The sequence below is a fragment of the Aplysia californica genome, unplaced genomic scaffold, assembly GCF_000002075.1.
Source record: "Aplysia californica isolate F4 #8 unplaced genomic scaffold, AplCal3.0 scaffold00205, whole genome shotgun sequence".
NCBI lineage: Eukaryota > Metazoa > Mollusca > Gastropoda > Aplysiida > Aplysiidae > Aplysia > Aplysia californica.
Genome location: NW_004797475.1, coordinates 1028251 through 1048119, shown reverse-complemented (window position 1 = coordinate 1048119; position 19869 = coordinate 1028251). Strand labels below are relative to the sequence as shown.

Below are 19869 nucleotides of genomic sequence, written 5' to 3'. Positions count from 1 at the left end.
GTCACTGCTTTCATGTCAAGAAAACAAAAATGTGATATATATACTAAATTAATGTATTCATGATAATGTTCATTTTGATCAGAGCCCCTTTATATTATAGTACGACAAGCAGCAGAAAATCTGACTGTGACATCAGGACATTGGCAGTTATTGATCGAATTGATTCATAAAATTTCAACACATGCATACATAATTTCTCTTTCAAAAAGGAAAAGAACCGGATTACAATGTACAATGTACGCATGAAAGAAACAACAGGATGTTCTGTACTGAACAACACTTAAATCATAGAATCTAGAGAGGAATTACAGAACAAAAGGATGTCTTTAAAAATATAATGATGTGCCCAAAATAAACATTACAATAACAAGGCATAAATGAGCACATGCAGGAAACATGTCATCCATTTCCAAAAAGCTTCTTCATTCATCAATCCATTCATTAAGGGAATAGTATAGAAAGTAGTACACATACCATAAGAAACGCATCATGTACAAAATAAGGAGAACATAATGAACAGTAAAAATTGAATGAGTTAATTTCAAAGACACTGAACTCTATAAACACCTTGAATGAGTAAACATGATGTGAACAGTATAGTTTGACTATTAAAAAACAATTCCTAGCTTAAAACACTTACAAAATATAAACGGCTAAAGCAGCATTGGAGCCATACCACATATGGTTTGTCCTCAAGAGCAGTCAAGCTATGATACTGTAATAAAATAATCACTTGCATAATCTATAGCCTATTAGGGCATACCCTGAAACTTAACTGTTCTTCTATGACAGTATGTATACAACAAAAGTTAAAATGTCCTGGAAACTGTCCTATACGGAGCATATTTTGACCAGACCACACAATATTTTTGTTACAACAGCACTGATATATATGTGCAAACAGAAATTCACAAGGGCTGGAAGATCTTGAAACATTGATTTCATCACAACAGCAAGTGTTAACTTGTTCTTTAATAATCCCGACACTAGAGAAGAGTCGCTCACTGATTCATTTATATTTTCGTACCTGAAGTGAAAATTTTAAAAACATTCCAAACACCAAAAATTGTGACGGCTGCATTAGTAATAAAAGGCAATCATGGTACAACATACATATATATATATTATAAGGGTGCTCAATATTTCAAGCTCTGAGAACTGCAAATTAATTGAACTCAATAATGTATTTTATAGGCCTGCCAAGTGCAGCCAAGGACTACTTTACTAGTATAGTAGTCTTTGAGGCCTGCATAATTTACAAAAAAAGGTATGAACAGAAATTTTAAAACACTATTTAACAAAAGGTACATCAATATAACGCACTATTCACCATTCAGAGATACTCAATGCAAACATATAAAAAGCATAGGAGATGCAACACAAATTCTAGACTGCAAAAAAAGCAATTCTAAGAAACCAGAGAAACTGTCCAGTAGTATACAAGACTTATAAATCAGTATTCATCATAAGATCAGCATACAAACATTAGACTATACTTCATGTAGTGTAGACAAACCTGTCTGAGCAAAATTCACCCCCTTTATCTAACAAGGCAGTGTAGGCCTACATGAAGGACACGAAGAATCAAAAAGGAGAATTTTTAAAAAATCAATTAACTGCCAACAACTCATTGACTATCAAGCTTGTCATGTAGGCCTACATGATGTCGGTAACATTTGTTCATAAAAACCCCATTAAAACTAGCTAATTCTTGAAGGAAAAGGTAAGACAAATTCTATAACTGGAGTGGGGGGGGGGGGGGGGGGGGCCGGATGGGATGATAGATCGAAATCTCTGGAAGGGTATAGTAAAATCTCTCACTTTTACTCACTTGAGCCTACTCTTGTGTATTTTTACAGAGAGCCCAATCCCGAGGTATAACATGGGATCCGCTTTTTCGATCGATATCTCAGGTGTTTTTCGGTTACAAGCTACGGGAAGCAGCTAGCCAACAGTTGACTCCCTTGTTTTGTTTCGCTAAAATTTTGGTGAAGTTATGTTGTGATACTGAAACCTTTTCAGCTGTAACGGATTAAAAAGTCAGTCACCCCCCTATTGCCATAGAAGATTTTATGAAAAATTCGGTGCCAAAAAAATTGCATCCGAACACCCAGACATTGCCATATATTTCAAAATACTGAAAATAAAAACTATTTGGATAAATTAGGTCCAGTTTTCTTTTTCTGTGAGAGCTTTTCTTTCTTTGTCTTGCTGCATTAAAAAAATGATAGCTTTCACAGTCCTTTTGTGATTAACGCTTCAATGTAATACCCAAAAGTGTCGGGTTGCAATGGTTGTTGGGAGAAAATTAGCTCAGGTCAGGCTCAAGTTAAATAATATTAGTAAACAGTCAAAATGCAATTGTAAGTATTCCAAAGACTGCTGTACAGAAATTTAAAAAAAAGACAAAGGAAGCCTTGTTAAACCTCATGATACAGTGTTCTCTCACTCAACAAGTAGACAGCACAAGGACAACAAATCACTGGATGAGGAAGGCTGGCATTGCATCATGAAGAAAAAAAGGGAAATCAAAAGTTAAGGACCACACTGACTGTTTACACTTCTTTAGTTTCCCAGGCTGAATGTGGCACATATAAAAGCTTGATGCCACACCATTGAGAAATTTACTTGGATTGCAAATGATGTACTCATGTTACCAACATTTTTATTCATGCTTACTGGTACTTAAAATAAAAGGGTGGCTGGGTGTGCACACAAGGTAGTCAGTCACGTGCAGTTTAGGTCAAGAGGCATAGGGGAGACTGATACGGAGTACAGAGTACCAGAGAGCCCATGGTCATTGATATTATTAATTAATATTGCCAGAAATAAGTAATCTTTGAAAAGAGGGTGTTGCATGTCATTACATGTTGCATGGATGGTTTGGATTATCTACACAAAAAGGTTTTAGAGCACAGCTGTGACCATCAAGTCGGCCCAATGTCATGTGATCGTGAGTCAGTAAGACGGAACTCCACAAAAATTCAGCACACCTCAAAACAAAGAGAGCACGGCAGAAAGGACTGAGGGAAGGACACAGTGAGACGATATAAAACAAAGCCAGCAGATGCCTCCGATATCTCCTACTTTCTCTCAGCCCTTACAAACAGAATGTGGAAAAGAGATTTCAATGGGGGCCGGGAGTAGAGCTAGCTCTATTCAACTTTTTGCATTATAAGCTGCATGATGATATTATTAGATAGACACACAAAAGGGAAGCCTAAAATTTGTCATGATTAACAGTTTTTAGAGCTCACATTTAACTGAACTCTAGCCTGGGCAAAGGAAAGCATCATGAGATTGGCAGGCGATAAACAACTAGATCAAAGACCAGTAACTTCACTCGCAGAGGGTTCTTCCTGAAATATATAAATGCATCAATAGACATTTTGAACAGCAAGAGAGCAAGAGTGCATTTCTGTGGATAATGAATGGACAAAGCTTACACCCACTTTTTGAACTGGGTATAATATATATATTCAAAGAGAGTCTCAATGTAAAAGAGAATATATATAATGACACAGAGTGAAAACAGTCAAGACTTTCTAATGAGGCTGAAAAATTACACAGGTTAGTCAAAAATGAAACTGTTCTAAACTAAGTAGACTGTACAGTATTGGTGTTTGTATAATTTTTGTGTAAGAATATCATCTTGTCAATAACACCTTCTTCCAAACAACTTCTTTTTGCAAGAAAAGCTTCACTATCCTTTGAGAAAATGTAGGCAGCAGGCACTGACGTCGCTGGAACAGCCAGGAACTGTTGAGCCAGTTTGGCAAGGTTGGGGAACACTTTTTCATTTGCTTTCCACCATTCAAAAGGGTGAACTTCTTGTCTTCTAAGTTGCCGACTTTCAAAGTATCGTCTCAGCTCAATCATTGGCCCATTTCTGGCAGGAGAAGAAGCTACTAACAAATCATTCACTTTAGAATCAAACCTGTTCCACAGAGATTTTCTCGGACGTTCCGTTTGTTCTTGCACAACAGAGGAATCATCAGCATCATCTGACACTGACTCAAACATTTTACTCAGCATCGACGTCAGACGGCTCTCAATATTCTTTACTTTGTCTGGGTCATCAAAGGACAAATATTTGAAACGAGGATCCAGAACTGTGGCAGCACCAACAATGAAATTTGTTTCAAGAGATAAAAACAACCTGTTGATGTCTCTTAATAACACTGCAGTTAAAGGAAAGTCCTGATAATGCAGTTCTACTAAACATTCCTGCAACTGCTTCAGTATTGGAATCATAGTAGAAAGTGTTGCACCATTTTCAACACAGAGTTCATTTGCAGCTAACTGAAAAGGCTCCAATGTTTCCACTACTTTCTTCATAATGTCAACTTCACCTTCTGTGATGCAGTCACCAGCCTTCGATAAAAAACAAAGTGCTGCTGAAATTACTTCATGTTGTTCAATATAACAACGAAACATGTCCAACGTAGACATCCATCTAGCTTCTTCATCTTTCACTAACATCTTCATAGGTCCATTGCCGCCCTGTACTTGTATCTCTTTCAGCATATTGACACCATAACTGGAATACTGAAAATAAGATGCAATACCCCTCACTCGACTTGCAATGGTGACAACATCATGAGCACTTTTCAAAGCTTCTTTTACAGCTCTATCCAAAGAATGTACAAAACAAGGCACTTGTTGCATTTCTAGATTTTGGACAGCTTCTGAAATGATTGATGAACTGTCAGTCACAACAGAACAAATTTTTCCTTCTATTTCCCAGTGGGCAAAAATTTTCTGCAATTCTGCGGTTGTGTCTGCTGCAGTCATGTTATTGGTAATTTGAAAAGTACTGAGCACAAGGACTTTTTTGTCCCAGGACATGGAGAAAAAGTGAGCTGTGACCGTCACATATTGTTGCGAGCTCCATGACACCCAGCTGTCTACGGTGATTGCAACTTTGTTGGCAAGCTGAAGAGAGAGCTTCACATCCTGTTTCACAGCTTCATATGTACTGGGTAAAATTTCCTGTGACAATTTATCGTAACTGGGTAGGTCATAGTGTGGATCAAGGGACTTCACCAGGGCACGTAAGTTTTCATTTTCCACAAAAGAGCAAGGTTGAAGTTCAGATGTTATAACTTGCACAACAAGGGCATCGATGTAGGCTTTCTTTTTAAATTCAAGACTTTTCTTCGCTTTGAATGATGCACTAGCACTAGTAGAAGCATTTGAACTTGTGACATCCTTTCTTTTACCTTTTGTTTTAGTAGCTTTAGATGTCCTAGTTTTTGTCACCACAGGCTCCTGTTTCAGCACAACAGTTTCGAGGTTACTATCGTCCTCTTCACCGTCATTACTGTCATCTTCAGAGTCTTTTGGGCTTACTTTCAAAACATTACTTTGAGAACTTTTCCTTCCTCCTCCACCTCTCTCAGCTGTAAGTCTTTGTCCTTCTAAAAACTCATCAGGGTGTTTTCTTTTAAGGTGTAGCCACAACCTCGTAGTCGATTTGTCACCAGGGCCATAGCTGTATTTAAATATAGCTCCACATATGTTGCAAGAACAAGGTTGATGAGGCGATGTTGGCTTGACAAAATAACTCCATACAAAAGATAAATTTGTTCTTTGCCTTTTGGCTTTGACCGGCACACTCTCTGAGTCCGAGTCTGAAGTTGAGACGGGTCTCGTTAATTTTCTCACACGCTGAGACTCTGGAATCGGGGGAGGATCTTCATCAGCGTGAGCAGATTTGATATGATGGAGAAGGTTGGATGTTGAACCTCCAATATCCCTAGTGTACTCTCTACCACACAGAATACATGACACTAAGTGTTCGTTGCTGGGGTCTCGAACATGAAAATACCGCCACACAACACTTGAATAAGGTTTCGTGGTGCGGGCGCGCGTTCTAACTCGAGGCATTATAATTGGAGACAAAACCAGGCATCAGATTGATGATCTAAAATGTAGAGATAGAAAACAACAGAGTCACGTTAACATATGGAATTTACTGCTGGCATTTTCAGTCTGTTTGCTTAACTGCTCTTTCAATTCAGAATGTCTTTCTCGAACTCAAACAGGGTTCCCTTTTGATTTTCCTGTTTCGGTGGTTCTTGTGTACACAAATGTAGGCCTAGGCCACAACGGAGGAGTGACCGAACTTGGTTTGTGAGCTCGTTCGTATCCGGTATCAACTCGACAACAGATAAGATTCACTTTTTCTTTTAGTAAGCACAGCAGTGAATATTTAATTTTCTTTTTTTTTCCCCGACAAAGCTCCTGAAAACTGGCAGGCCCAAGATGCTTTTTAATTTATTATAATCTCAAGAATTATTTTCTCCCCAAAGACCTCGCTATTATAATATTCTAGGACTACTAGGCCTTCTACGAAAACCCCAAACAAATAAAACCCGCTGCAGGCCTATGGGTAGACGAACTTCTGACTCTGACTGCCCCTGTCTTGATTTCGCTTGAGATAGGCTAGCCTTGAGCAACTGGGCACAGAGGGCCCCTGAGCAAGTGAGGAAGAGTAACGTCCCTTTTGCACTGTTGATGGGCGATGGTCGTTTGTGTTGATGTTGGTGTCCTAGCCTAGGCCTAGATTCTAGTTCTTTTTTCAGTTCAGTCAGTCTCTAAACCAGTGCCTGATTTCGAACCATGTTTCAGAAAATAATTTAAACGGTGGACGCAACCACAGTTGGCCTGCGATCGCTTTGGACTATAAACAGTTTAAAACAGAGTATCCAGGCAATCCAGAAGAAGAGAAAGAGTAAGAGACAGGTAGGTAGGTGTGTGAGGTAGATTATATCTAGAAATCTAGATTTGTCTTGACGAAGTATTATTTTAGAGTAGATTTTAGGCCTGGCCAAGGTCGGCCACCTCTCGCCTCTCTAGATTTTAGATCTAGAAGTCTAGATCTAGATTTTATTCCGGGATAAAAATAGCCCAGTTGAAGGGGGTGAGAAGGCAAATCTTCGGTAAATTTTTACTTTCACTCCCGCACACAGATGCACTGTTTCAGGGGTTTAACTGCTGTACTGTTTGCTGCAGATCACTCATAAAGCCACTAAAACTGTCGCAAATCAATTATTTTCAAGACAATTTCAAATCTAACTGTAAAATATCAAATTATGGGTAAAAACAGGGCTGTAACCGTACTGTAACCCCTCAGATTTTCTTTTTACCCCAAGTGGGTCAGGCCCCCCTGGAACCCCCCGATTGGTCCAAGGCATACATATATCTCGGTTAAAAACAATCAAATATTTCAAAAACTATTAATTTGCGACGGAAATGAAGTTGATATTCGTGTTCAGCGCATCAATATTTTAGTAGACAATAGACAACTGGCAGCTGAGTGTGAGACGAGAGGGAAAGTAAAAAAATACCAAATCTTCTGGCTATTCTCACTCGATGTGTGTTCACCGCTTAGTGACTTAGCTTCTAAGTGCATCGATGGGCCGATCATTCAGGGTAACACAAAACAAAACGGATAGCCAGAGAATGACGACTAAACACCATGGGCCGATATTTTTCTAGAATCTAGATTAGTATCAGCCACCTTGTTTGTTGTCATTGAGGATTCCCACTTTGTCCGTCATGGTGGCAACACGACGGCACAAGTTACAACAGCGGCAGCGTGCTGACTCAGATTATTTTCTGTGCAACCTGCAGAACAATTTGGTTCGGTTGTCAGTGATTATGCAGCTCCCTTTGGGGATCTTGTAGTTCCGTTCATTAAAGTCCACGATCCTTTTTTGTTTCGATGTGACTATTCGGACTCGAATCCGAATATGAAAAAATGTTTAAATTCGGACTCTGATTTTTGTCCAGCATGACATCACTTCCGACTTCCTGTGACTCGTGACTCCGGCTTCCTGTCCTGCCTCACTAGTGACTCGCCTCAGGCTGGGGGTAGAGACCGGGATCAATTCGGGCAACATGGCGTTTTGTGCAGGAGCCGAGTTTTTATCTTATGATGAATTTGAGGCCGGCCTGAAAAGTAATAGCACTTTTAATAAATGTTTATTTATCAAGAGGTCATCAGAAGCAATTAAAGATGGCTCGTTACCGTGTGTCGGGGTCGGATGGGCGGCCTGCACATTTGTGGCTGTGTGTGTGTCGGGGAGGTGGGGGGGCACTATCGGTCCGGGCGTTGAATGTCGCATACGCGTCAGTCTTTTTTCCCCCGGTAACTGATCAATATTACAATAATAAGCTAGTCTTGACGGAGATCTACTTAATGAATTGTGCGCTGGTTTATGGAATCAAAAGTTGCCGTATGCTCAGCTCTACACAGCAGCACAACTTTTTCTTGGTAAACAATCGAGATGACACAGGTTTGTGTATTTGAACGAATCGGTCTTTTTTTTTTTTACACACAGCTCATAATATGCAGGTGCCAGGTGGTCTGCTAATCTTCCAGTGGGAAACGTGGGGGGGGGGGGCGTATCAATGAGGCGGCGGGCATCGGATCTGCAGAAAAGGTGTGAAGGAAACTAAAAAATGGCGGAAAATTGGAAGCACTGAACGTTAGATATATATATATATATAGAACGAAGACACTTCCTTTTTTCCGGACCGGAGTCCGAATAACATTTTTTCATATTCGGACTCGAGTCCGAATTAATTTTTTTTATTCGGACTTGATTCCGAATATGAAAAAATGTTATTCGGACTCGTGTCCAAATAAAGACGGCCTTTTTGTTTACATTCTCAGAGTAAGAAATCGGGAAGTCTAGATGACCAATAGGCAACACAAAGAACAGGGATGCTACCTAACTGCAAAACATCATGGTAAAATTCAAGAACCCCCCTGAACCCCCCTCCACCCCTAACCCCCCCCCCCCCCCCCCTCCATATTATTATTAGCTCCCCCCTGAAACCCCCCTACTTTTGACTTCCAGTCACACTTTTAGTTTACTCCTCAACGATTACCTGGAAATTCAGGGTCTCTGGAGTTCAGCTTTGGACTTAAACGAACGAAACTACAAAATCACCCACCTTTCTTTTGCCCAGATTGATTCTGCTGTACACTACGTAAACTGAGAAGAAGAAGAAGAAAAAGACTAAAGAGTAGGCCTATACCGAAAGCAAGTTCAAAACAAAGTTCAATGATGTAGTGCCAATGATCGACCGTTTCGTTCCGGTTCGTTTCTTTCAAAATTTTGTAAGCAAGCACCAGAAATTTTAAAACACTTGAGATTGACAAAAGATTGGACTCAGTAGGACGCTAATCTGCTAAGGGAGTAGATCTAATTGAGACTCAGGGTTTGCAAAAATGGATACTGTGAGGTGCAAAAGCAGCGTCCTAGGGGGAACCACGAGGAAAGACTCAAAGGGGGAAGCTTGGAAACTTTGCCAGTGCAAACCGCACGCTACACAAAATCATCGCGGCGGGCATGCCCCTTGCGAGGTCAGACAAGATGGCTGTTAAAAATATCGGCCAGTGGCGTTTAGTTGTCATTCTCTAGATATCCGCTTACACTTGTCCGTGTGAGAGGGCAAGCCTTTTGGCTATTTCTCACCTGGTGTACGTTCACCATGATACCAGTGTAAACAAACGTTCCAACGCTCTTGTGTTGAAAGCGTGCAATTTTGTCTGGGGGCAGTGAGAGAGAGAGTCCTGCTCTTGCATCACTTTTTACTTTGTTTTTGTCAATTATTTGATCATCAACACTGATAGACTCTAAAATTGTCTCCTTTCACCTCCTTTCCTACTCTCTAGCAATCAGCAATGTTCTGTCATCTGCTTTCGTCTCCTCTTTCTGCCTCCATCCCCTCACCTCCTTTGCCCCCTCCGCTGGGCTCCTAAGAACTCTTTCTGCAGCCTTTTTACTGCTACTCCTTGGCTCCTTCTTACTGCTGTCTTTCAGCCACACACCCTGATCTTCTGGTAGGATCTACACTAGCCTTCTCGGGCAAGGGCGAAAAATCTCAGAGGGCCCGTGTGCAAGTTGCACACGCTAAAGATCAAGGTGGTCTAAAATCGGTAAAGGTAGGCTTTGGCCGCCACCCGGGCAAAATTCAAAATTTCCTTCCATCTGAAAAAAAAAAAGTTTAATGTGTCCCGCATGCTCACAGTTGCGAACACATAAAACACTTGCCAAAAAAAAAAAGAAAAAAAAGACAGTTATTATATTCAGAAATTAAGAAACATCTGTCTTGTTTCACATTGGGTTAGAATAGAGCTATATTAATGCTGGCAAGTCTCACCCGGGGTGATAGGTCGATCGTATTTTTATTCTCAGCCGGGGTGACAATAGCCACTTCCTTTTAGACTCAGTTTGTTTAGTCAATGAATGGTAGTGTCGTCAGTGTACTATCTTTGGCCTGCCGAGTCTGGTCATTAATATTCATCGTCATAGTATAGAGATCAAATCGTATTGTTGATTCTAATTAAGTGCCGGCACTTGCCGTGACAAGGTCCACTGAGCAAACTATACAAGAGTTAGGGTTTGGATATATATACACCCCGCTTAAAATATCCCCTCTTTTGACACTTTTACTTTTTAGTGTGTTGTTGGTCAGCCGGCTCTCTGCGGAACTCCTTCCTAATAAAATAAAGGTTTAACAGTCAGGCAAAAGGTGTAAAAGGTGTTGACGCAAACACAAGACATTATTCATCTTGAGCCCATCTCTTCTAGGCCTGAAGTCTTCTATCATGACTCAGCTTTAGATCAGTGCGGTGTATGCCTTTAATTTTTATGCCGTGGCTACGTTCACGGCACCCTGAATTTGTAGTTTGCAGGTGCTGTTGAGGCAGGTATTTATAATCATTGGTTGAGGCTACGTTCACTGCTCTCAATCAAGCTTCGTTTAGGCGGAGCGTCCACTGCTAGTTTTTAAAGTCAACCGGTTTTTGTCAGTCAACAGGCTTAAAATTAAAAGACAAGACTACGCGATTTATAAAATAAATTCTGGTGTTGTAGAGAGTGCAAAAACTTGAGGGAAAATATCTAATTAGGTATGCAATACTGAGCGAAAATGACGCTCAGCGGATGATACCGGCAATAATGAGGAGAATTAACTCCCTTGTATTTTTGCTTCCCGTTCCAGTAAACGTAAACAATGTCATATGTCTACAAATTGTTGTCCTTAATCTTTAATGTGAACACATTGGATAAGCGAATAAATAAAAAATAAGTATAAATTACTGGGGTTAAAGTTACTAAAGTTTGGCATCAAATCGGCTTCTGAGCGTTTTTCAGACCCAAAATCGTGGAATCTCCACCACCCATGCGTTTTCAAAAGGTTGATGCTCGGCTGGCACCAAATGGATTACAATGTAGTTAAGTCAATTTAAAGTACTTATTTATGTTTCTTTCAATTCATTTTAAGAGGGCTGATTTAACTCTAAAGGCATAAAAATCGTTATCAAAAGCTTTGAAACCGTCTTGATCAATGCTATATATATTATATTGGTAGTAAAACTGTTTTATAGAGGGAGTGGGAACAGAAAGAAATAATGAGATAAAGAGAGAGGGGGGGGGAGCAGCAGCAGCAGTATTTGGATCAGTGCAACAGAAGCAGTTTCCCTCAAGTCGATCAAGTTATCTTGCATTTGCGTGTTGGATTGTGTTTTGAAATTTTTTGTTTTTGCTCCTTTTATTAAGAAGTTTTTTTTTGGGGGGGGGCGGGGTTGCAAATATCGTGCCCTCCTTGTAAGTTTACCTCTATGGATGCTATCTTGCTTGTTAGAATTATGCATTTGTAAAAATGTGTTAAGATTAGAGGACTATGTCCAACTTTTTGGTTAGAATTAAAATATTATTAAGATGGTTATTTTGAAAACAGAAAAGATGGATGCAGTGATGTTTAGTCTGCTCATCTTAATTTTACGTAACATACCTTTGCTTTCTCTTTAATTTGACGGTTTTATAATGTGTATCTAGATCTATCTATCAATGGTAGGTGATTTTTTGTGCAAATTGACATGTTATCATATTTGCCTGTTTTTTGGATGTTATGGGTATAATATTGAAGACCCAGGAGATACATACTTTCACATTTGTTCTGATTACTTTTAATGCAAAAGAGATTTTCTTTCTCTTTAATTTACTGTATGTGTTCATCTTTTTCTTTTTTTTTTTTTTTTTTCTCCTTCTCCTCATTATCAATATTTGTATTATGATAATCATTAGCATTATTTATTTATTTATTTATTTATTATTTAATTGATGGGGTTTTGTTTTTTTCTTAATTATCATTAATACTGCCCTTAATCCATAAACGTGTTATCGATAAAAATAGACGTTAACATAAATGATGACACTATGAGGGGGGGAGGGAGTGGGGGGAGGGGGGGGGAGACAAGTACAGCGAATTATAGGCGATTTCCAGATTGAGAACCAGGGATATGGGGTACATAGAAGCGGAACCAATAAATTGGCAAAAAGATATTATTAATCCGAATACAGGAAAAAGAGGCTAAAACAGCACCTGGACATGGATGGCTGGTGCCTCTATAAATATATCATTGATGGTCTGGTCTGGTAGCAGTGGATTTACATAGATGGAAAGGATGATAACTCTTTCAGATTATAATTGTGCTCCCATATGGAAATGTTCTTCCTAAATCTAAGTTTGCAAAGTTTATTTTGCCTAAAGAGTCGAATTTTTATATGATTTATATTGTATGTTTTCTTTATCATTTCAGGAAGTCCTGACGCATTGCTGCTAGATAGCCTGTGTTTATCGTGGCATCATGAAATCTTGCATCCCTGCTAAAGAAAAGGAGGAAGAGGAAATGAACCAAGAGGTTCCCCCCAACTTTATTCCCTCCCGTCAGCCGTCGTCTATCCTCCCGAACTCCTCCCAGCCTCTGTCAACGAGACAAGGGGAATCATCAACCATATCTTGGCAGCCCACGTCTGCTCCGCGCCGAGTATCCCCACCACCACCGAATCCACCATTGCCCAGTTCTAAGTTGAGTGAACAGCACAACTGGCAGGCTTCTGTGGGGTCCTGCAGGGAGCGTAATTCCGTGATGTATAACAACAGTCTCATGGCTGATGTCTACTTTACAGTGGGAACTGGGCCCGGCCAAAAACGTATACCTGCTCATAAGTACATTCTTGCTAGTGGCAGCTCCGTGTTCTATGCCATGCTCTATGGAGGCCTTGCTCAAGAGGTGAAAGTCATGGAGATTGCAATTCCGGATGTTGAGCCTGCTGCATTTCTCAATTTGCTCAGGTATGTGTACACTTGTAGTAAGTTGTAGGGGAGTTCTCAGAATTTTCCCTGGATTAAGGTTTTTATTTCATGGCAGCTTAAAATGCCCTGAAAGTTCTTTTGTTCCCGTTTTGTTTGTATTATTTTGCAGTATTACAGCTCAGGGATTTGCATGTCACCTAACAATCGCTGGAATAGTTTATACGGGTTAAATTTTTATGATTCTGTCTTGTCTTCTTTTTTTTTAACCATATAAGCCTGATCTGCGACCTTTTACCCCTCACGCAAATTCTCAGACCAAAAACTGTAAATACCAGGACAAAAAATGCAGGAGGTCTGTCAATTTCAGACCTCCATTTTGAAATTTGTGTAAAAATTGATGAGGTACCACATTCCTTGCTGGATTTTGGAGTTCTTGACAGTCAGAGATGGCTATACTTGGCTGTTGGTTATGCTGTTTTATTTGACTAATTTTAGAGCTTGGTTTAGTAATAAACATTAGGGAATCTGACTCAAAAATATAAAGAATAATTTTTGGTTTGATGTTTTAAATGTGAAAGAGCCGTGAGTTTGAAAAATTCTTAAGGACTTGATGAACAATGATACGAAATGATACACCATACAACATGTGTTTAACCAAAAAGTATGCATTCTGACGTACTGTTTTCTATTTTGTCAAATATTTCTTCTATAAAAATCAACTGGAAAATCTACTTTATGGCAATTACTTATTAAAACATTTACTTTTAATTATAAAATTTTTTTGGGGGGGAACATAGCCTTTTTCCTCTCCGGCGTAGCATAAATGAGGGCCCTCCAAGGGGTACTTGTTCTGTAAAGCCTGGAATTTTTAGAGCTTAGAAGCGGAAGTAGGGCTGAACCTATGTCACTCACTTCCATATTTTTAGTTTGTTTGTCTTGCAGGGGACTGGTAGTTGCTGGTGGTTGGGAAGTTCTTTTTTTTTTTCCCTTTTTTGTGTGTTTTTCCATGATTTTCTCTGGCTTAAAAAAGCATTATTTATTAATTCATATTATATATGTTTGCTGTTTTTTTCTTTCTAATCAAGCAGCTAACTGTATGTGTTTTTACTTGACAGGTACCTTTACTGTGACGAGATCTGGGTTGAAGCGGACACAGTCCTGGCCACCCTGTACACTGCCAAGAAGTACATTGTGCCACGTTTAGCCTCCGCCTGTGTCCGATATCTTGAGACGAGCCTGAGTGCCAGAAATGCCTGCGTCCTTCTCAGCCAAGGCAGGCTGTTTGAGGAGGTAAACCTGATGTTTTGTTTTTACCCTTTTTCTTTTGAATGCGAACATTGTTACAATGAAGAGAAACGTGATAACAAGTTAATTATCACATTTTATAATGCTTAAACAGTGAAGTTTGTAAAGAGAAGATCAATGATGTTTGGGCTACTGTGTTTTTATCTTGGTTGGCATAGGGTTAATTAGTACAATCTGTTGACAGGCAAGAGTTATTTACTTTGTGAAAAGCATAACCTAAATTCACTGTTGAGATTCTCATACTCTGTCTTTTTGGGCCTCGCACCTTGGAAATTTGCTATGGTTACTTTGAAGATTAATTGGTTGTTCTATTTTTTTCCTGCCTTTTTTTCTTTCACTCCCGGTGTTTGTTATTATTATTATCTCATGTTGGTGTCTTTGTATTGATTACAGGTGGTGGGTGGTTGGCGGGTGCTCTGGTGTGGTTTGCTTCTTCTTTCCTATCAGACATCTATCGTCCTTATCTCCCCTTCTTCTTTTTTATGTTTGTTACTCTCTTGTAACACCTCTAATCTTCTGGCACTCATATGATCTTATGCAGTTGCGAGCGCCGTAAAACCTCTACTAAAACTAAAACTGATTACAGGTGGAGCTGATGCAGCGATGCTGGGAGGTCATTGATGCTCAGGCTGAGGAATGTTTGAGGTCTGAGGGTTTCACTGACATTGATCGCCGGACACTTGAAACCATTCTGAGTCGTGAGACACTGAACACACGAGAGTTATGTGTCTTCTGGGCGGTGTGCCGCTGGGCCAAGGCGGAGTGTGCAAGACAGGAGCAGCAGCCTACAGCAGAGAACCAGAGGGCAGCACTGGGCAGTTGTCTACACCTTGTTCGATTTCCAGCAATGACACTGGAAGAGTTTGCTAATGGCCCTGCCCAGTCAGAAGTGCTCACTCTTCAGGAGTGCCACGACCTGTTCCTTTACTTCACCGCCCGACAGTGGCCCAAACTGCCATTCTGCAAAGTCTCCCGGAAGGGTCTGTCCCAGTTTCGGGTTCACCGATTTCAGTCGTCTGCGTACCGCAGCAACCAGTGGCGCTACAGGGGGCGCTGTGACAGCATCCAGTTCTCGGTTGATCGGAGGATTTTTGTGGCAGGTTTTGGCTTGTACGGCTCCAGCAATGCTGCATCTGAGTACAAGGCAAAGATTGAGTTGAAGCGAAACGGTACTGTGGAGGGACAGACCGTGACCAAGTTCCGTTCCGATGGCTCCAGCAACACCTTTCCTGTGTTGTTCGAGAGTCCTGTGCAAGTTGAGGCAGACACTTTCTACACTGCCAGTGTGGTGTTAGATGGACCTGAACTCAGTTTCTTTGGCCAGGAGGGTGTTGCAGAGTTACAGTGTGGCAAGGTCACGTTTCAATTCCAGTGTTCATCAGAGAGCACAAATGGCACAGGGGTGCAGGGAGGTCAGATACCAGAGCTCATATTTTACGCTTGAATGATTGAGGCTCTCTAGTATTATACGATATCAATCGCAAGGCTTCTAGAAGTGTAATGTAGATTCTGTAGAAGTTGTAGATTATTTGACACTTGACAATCATGAACTGGATATATGATCTTGACAATGTCACTGTATGATGCCCCTTAACCCCATTTTGCCCCTCAAATACAGGGTACCACATTTCTCAAGATTGTATGCTCTGAATTAACTCTTTGATTACTGGGACTTATTATTATGACTAGGATGAAAAACTACAAAGGGGCAACACAATAAACAGATTACACAGCTCTACTGACACAAAGTATGGAAAAAAATTTTCAACAGTTCTGCACCATGTTTGAGAAAGTTCAGTTGTAGTCTACTGCCAATATATGGCCTATTCAGCTCTTACGCAATTTGACTTTTCATGACTTTTATGCCGCTTTGTAAAGAGAGAGAATGCTTAGGATTACATGTCTGGAAACTTGAATCTATTGGGAAAATCAGAACTTGTCTGTGATTGACTCAAAATTTGACCTTTATGGAGTGATTGACAGGATATCAAAGTATGAAGTACTCAGAGACCTAATTTGAAAATGACGGGTTTTTTTATACTTTGCATTTAGAGTTTGTTAAGTTTGCATTTAGTAATTGTGACATACGTGGTCCTGTTTGTGGTCATATGTAAGCGTCCACCCCAGTTTTGTATATTTGCAGGTGTTTAAGATATATATTTATATATATATGTATATAAATTAATTGAAAGTTAAATGACAGGGTTGTAACAGGAAAGGTGTTACTTTTGCCTGCCAAAATGAGTCTTTCATCTATCGATTGATAGATGTCTCATGTATAAATACTAGCCAAAATATCTTTGTACAAGAAGATTTTTGTAAGTTCTGTATAGTATACAGTGCAGCCTCTCTATAACAACCTTTGAATAATGACATCCTCTGTATAGCGACATGGTACCCAGGTCCCGATTTTTTCCTTTTATATATCATTAGTAGTTCTTGGTTGCCTCTCTATAATGACAGCTCTCTATAACGACATTTTTTTCTGATCCCGACGATCTCGTTCCGTTATAATGAGGTTGCACTGTAACTGTCTTGAGACATTTATACACTTAGCAATGCATACAGTAAAACTTTGGTATCATGCACTTTGGCTACAGCATATTTTTTGGTACTAAAACTGAGTAAAGACTATCCTGTCCAAGGATATCTTAAATATCAAAACCACTGATGAGCTAGTTGGTACCACGTCTGTAGTGGGCATGTTTTGTAATCTGGTGCGGATGTGTTTCTGTGGCTTCATTGTACTTTCACTGAAAATCAGCTCTTGTTTTTGTGAAACGTTTGTAAAAAAAACACTTTTGGATCAGCTGTTGTTGTTGTTGGTGCTGGTCCTCTGAAAAACAACCTTTTTTCCTTTAATCAAGTGCCATGCGATATGACTAACGGGTGTCAGTAGTGTGATGGTAAGCCTTTTTGCCTTCGGACGCAGAAGACATAAGTTTGATTCCCAAGTGAGGATGGGTTTTTTTTTGTCATAGTCTCTGATCTTGAAGGGAGAAAAGTTTGTTCTGATTTCATTGAGAGGTAGACATTGCGGTGAGGTCCCAATTTCAATCATTTTGTGCAAGGTTTTCTAGAAGATAAAATGCTGTTTTTGTTAACCAAAGATTGTGCTAGGGCTTTTTTGGATGTAGTCATTGTTTTCTTTGATGGTCATGTGTGTACTTGAAACTGTTGTACATGTCCAATCCAATTGTGTCTACTAAGTCTGATTGTTGGCTGTGGTGACTTGTGAAAAGTTCATGAGCTCTCTTGCTCTTCCTGGATAGGTGGACACTCCAAGTAACACCCATGATTTGACAAGAGCACATGGATATCTTAACTTTTAAAGATTTTCTATTGGGAATTGTTAGGAAGGGGTTGTGGTTGAACTTGAAACAACGCAGGGGGAGTGGGATGATTGCGAAAAGAAAATTTAAGTTCTGGAATGTTGGTTACTTTTCATATTTTACCCTCTCCTGATTTCACATTTGCCCTCAAGTGAGACTGAGATGCAGTCTCGTGCACACTTATTAGCAAAATAGGCATTGCTGGCAATCATAAACAAAGTTGGACAAATGGGTCAAAATTTTACAAGAATGGTGCCTCCTATGCTGCACTACCATTTGTGTTGGATTCAAATTCACAGTCACTGATTTTTACAGATTTCTATTTTTAATTTATTTAAATTTATTTTTTTACATCGAATTTTTTATCCACTTCTTCTAGGGGCAGTCGTTTTTCTTCAACTGGGAAGCCTGTCCCCTTCTTTCGCTTTGCCATGGTCCACTTTGGAATGTTTAACTTCTCCTGAATCATCTCATCGACCTTTACAGAATGCCAGAAGGCTTTTGGGCTGTGTGTACATTGTTATTTACATTATGCCGAAGAGTAAGACACTACTGGATACATGTCTTCATGCAACTGAAATGTGCCGGCTAGTTCTACTTCTACCACTGAATACCTCTGTGACGTATGCAATAAACACGTCCTTGGCTTACACCTTTGGCCTCAGATTAGGTCGTTGACCTATATCATATCATGCCCCCTCTCTCTCTCTCTCTCTCTCTCTCTCTCTCTCTCTCTCTCTCTCTCTCTCTCTCTCTCTCTCTCTCTCTCTCTCTCTCCCTCCCTCCCTCCCTCCCTCCCTCCCTCATCATTGCTACTTTGAAAAATGAAATTTGGTGTTATGTTTAATTTGATCTACCCTTGCTGACGCTAATTTTTCTTAGGCTGTTTATGAATTGTTTACACTCTATGTGTGTTTTGAATACAAAATATAATGTTAAGAATAAATTCGGGACCTGTAAAATCTGATAGAGTTAGGTGCATTTTTTACTATGTTCCTGTATAATTATGTATTCCCCCTTCTGGTGATTGAATGCTCTAATCTACGCATTCATGAAGGCACAAGTCTGGATTTTTGGGTGAATAAATTGTGAGTATTTCTATGGGAAATTGGAGTATGTATAGATGATCTCAAAAGAACATAAGGCAGGGAGGTGTCAGGATATATATATATATATATATATATATATATATATATATATATATATACAATAAAATTATACTACACACGAGTGCAGTGAAAATGTCTTTGTTTTGAACTGTACTGGTACAAGTTCTGTCTAAACTTAGTTCTCCTTCAATCTAAAAAAGTTGGCTCCTACGACACTGTATGAATTCGTGTACCTCGATACAGATTCAGGATATTTTGCTGCTTGCTGTTAAACAGTTGTTTTGCTTTTGTACTCATTCATGGGCGTTCAATGTTGGATTTTTCTGTGAATATTTTTCCCCAGTTGAAAAGAGTTTGTAATTTATTGTACATGCATGGTAAAAGTATTAAAAGGAAAGTATTCTGTGTGTTTTTATGTGCAATAAAATGAAACATTAGTGCATTCATACATATTCATCCTTTGTTTGTTTAATTTATGAGTTGTGATTTGTTTACTTTGCCTTATAATGCACAAATCGAATCTGGGGTAGATCTAGACGCATTTGTGTGCTTGTCTTTCTGGCGGTTTTTTGGTTTGTTTTGTTTTGTTTAATGTTTGTTTTTCTTTTAATTTTTTTTTCACCCGGGGTTGTCCCTCTGAAACTAAAATGAAAGTGTCTTGATATCAGTTGTTTCCCCATTGACATAATTTTCTCAAATCAATACCGGTACATATTTTGACAAAATATCAGCGGTCCCATGTCCACACAAAGAGAGACACTGCTATCACTGATGTGTCTGCAAGGCATGGATTGTTAGTTACATGGTTATTACCTTCTGGGAAAATTAACTCCATCCAAGTAGTAGCCTGCCCCAAAACAAGATGACCTCTCATTTTTGCTGTTTTCAAAGTTTGCTCAGATAATACAGCTCTAGTCTATAATCCTTTTATATTATAAAACGATGGGTTTTTGGTATGTTTGTTTGGGTCTTGTTTCATTATTTGGATTTTTTTTTTGGGGGGG

General features: G+C 39.5%; 2 protein-coding genes across 2 annotated transcripts; one reads left to right on the top strand and one right to left on the bottom strand.

The window, feature by feature from the left end:
- Positions 1-1964: 1964 nt before the first annotated feature.
- Positions 1965-6198, bottom strand: LOC101857339 (zinc finger BED domain-containing protein 1). Its single transcript, XM_035969990.1, has one exon. The coding sequence runs from the start codon at positions 5887-5889 to the stop codon at positions 3598-3600; it is 2292 nt and encodes a 763-aa protein (XP_035825883.1). The 5' UTR covers positions 5890-6198; the 3' UTR covers positions 1965-3597.
- A 371-nt stretch (positions 6199-6569) lies between these two features.
- On the top strand, positions 6570-15891 carry LOC101857118 (BTB/POZ domain-containing protein 6; the record flags this gene model as incomplete). Its single annotated transcript, XM_005099197.3, is given in 4 exon segments — positions 6570-6747; positions 12623-13158; positions 14235-14409; positions 15011-15891. Coding segments are annotated over 3 exon segments (1521 nt in total). The 3' UTR covers positions 15869-15891.
- Positions 15892-19869: the final 3978 nt, after the last annotated feature.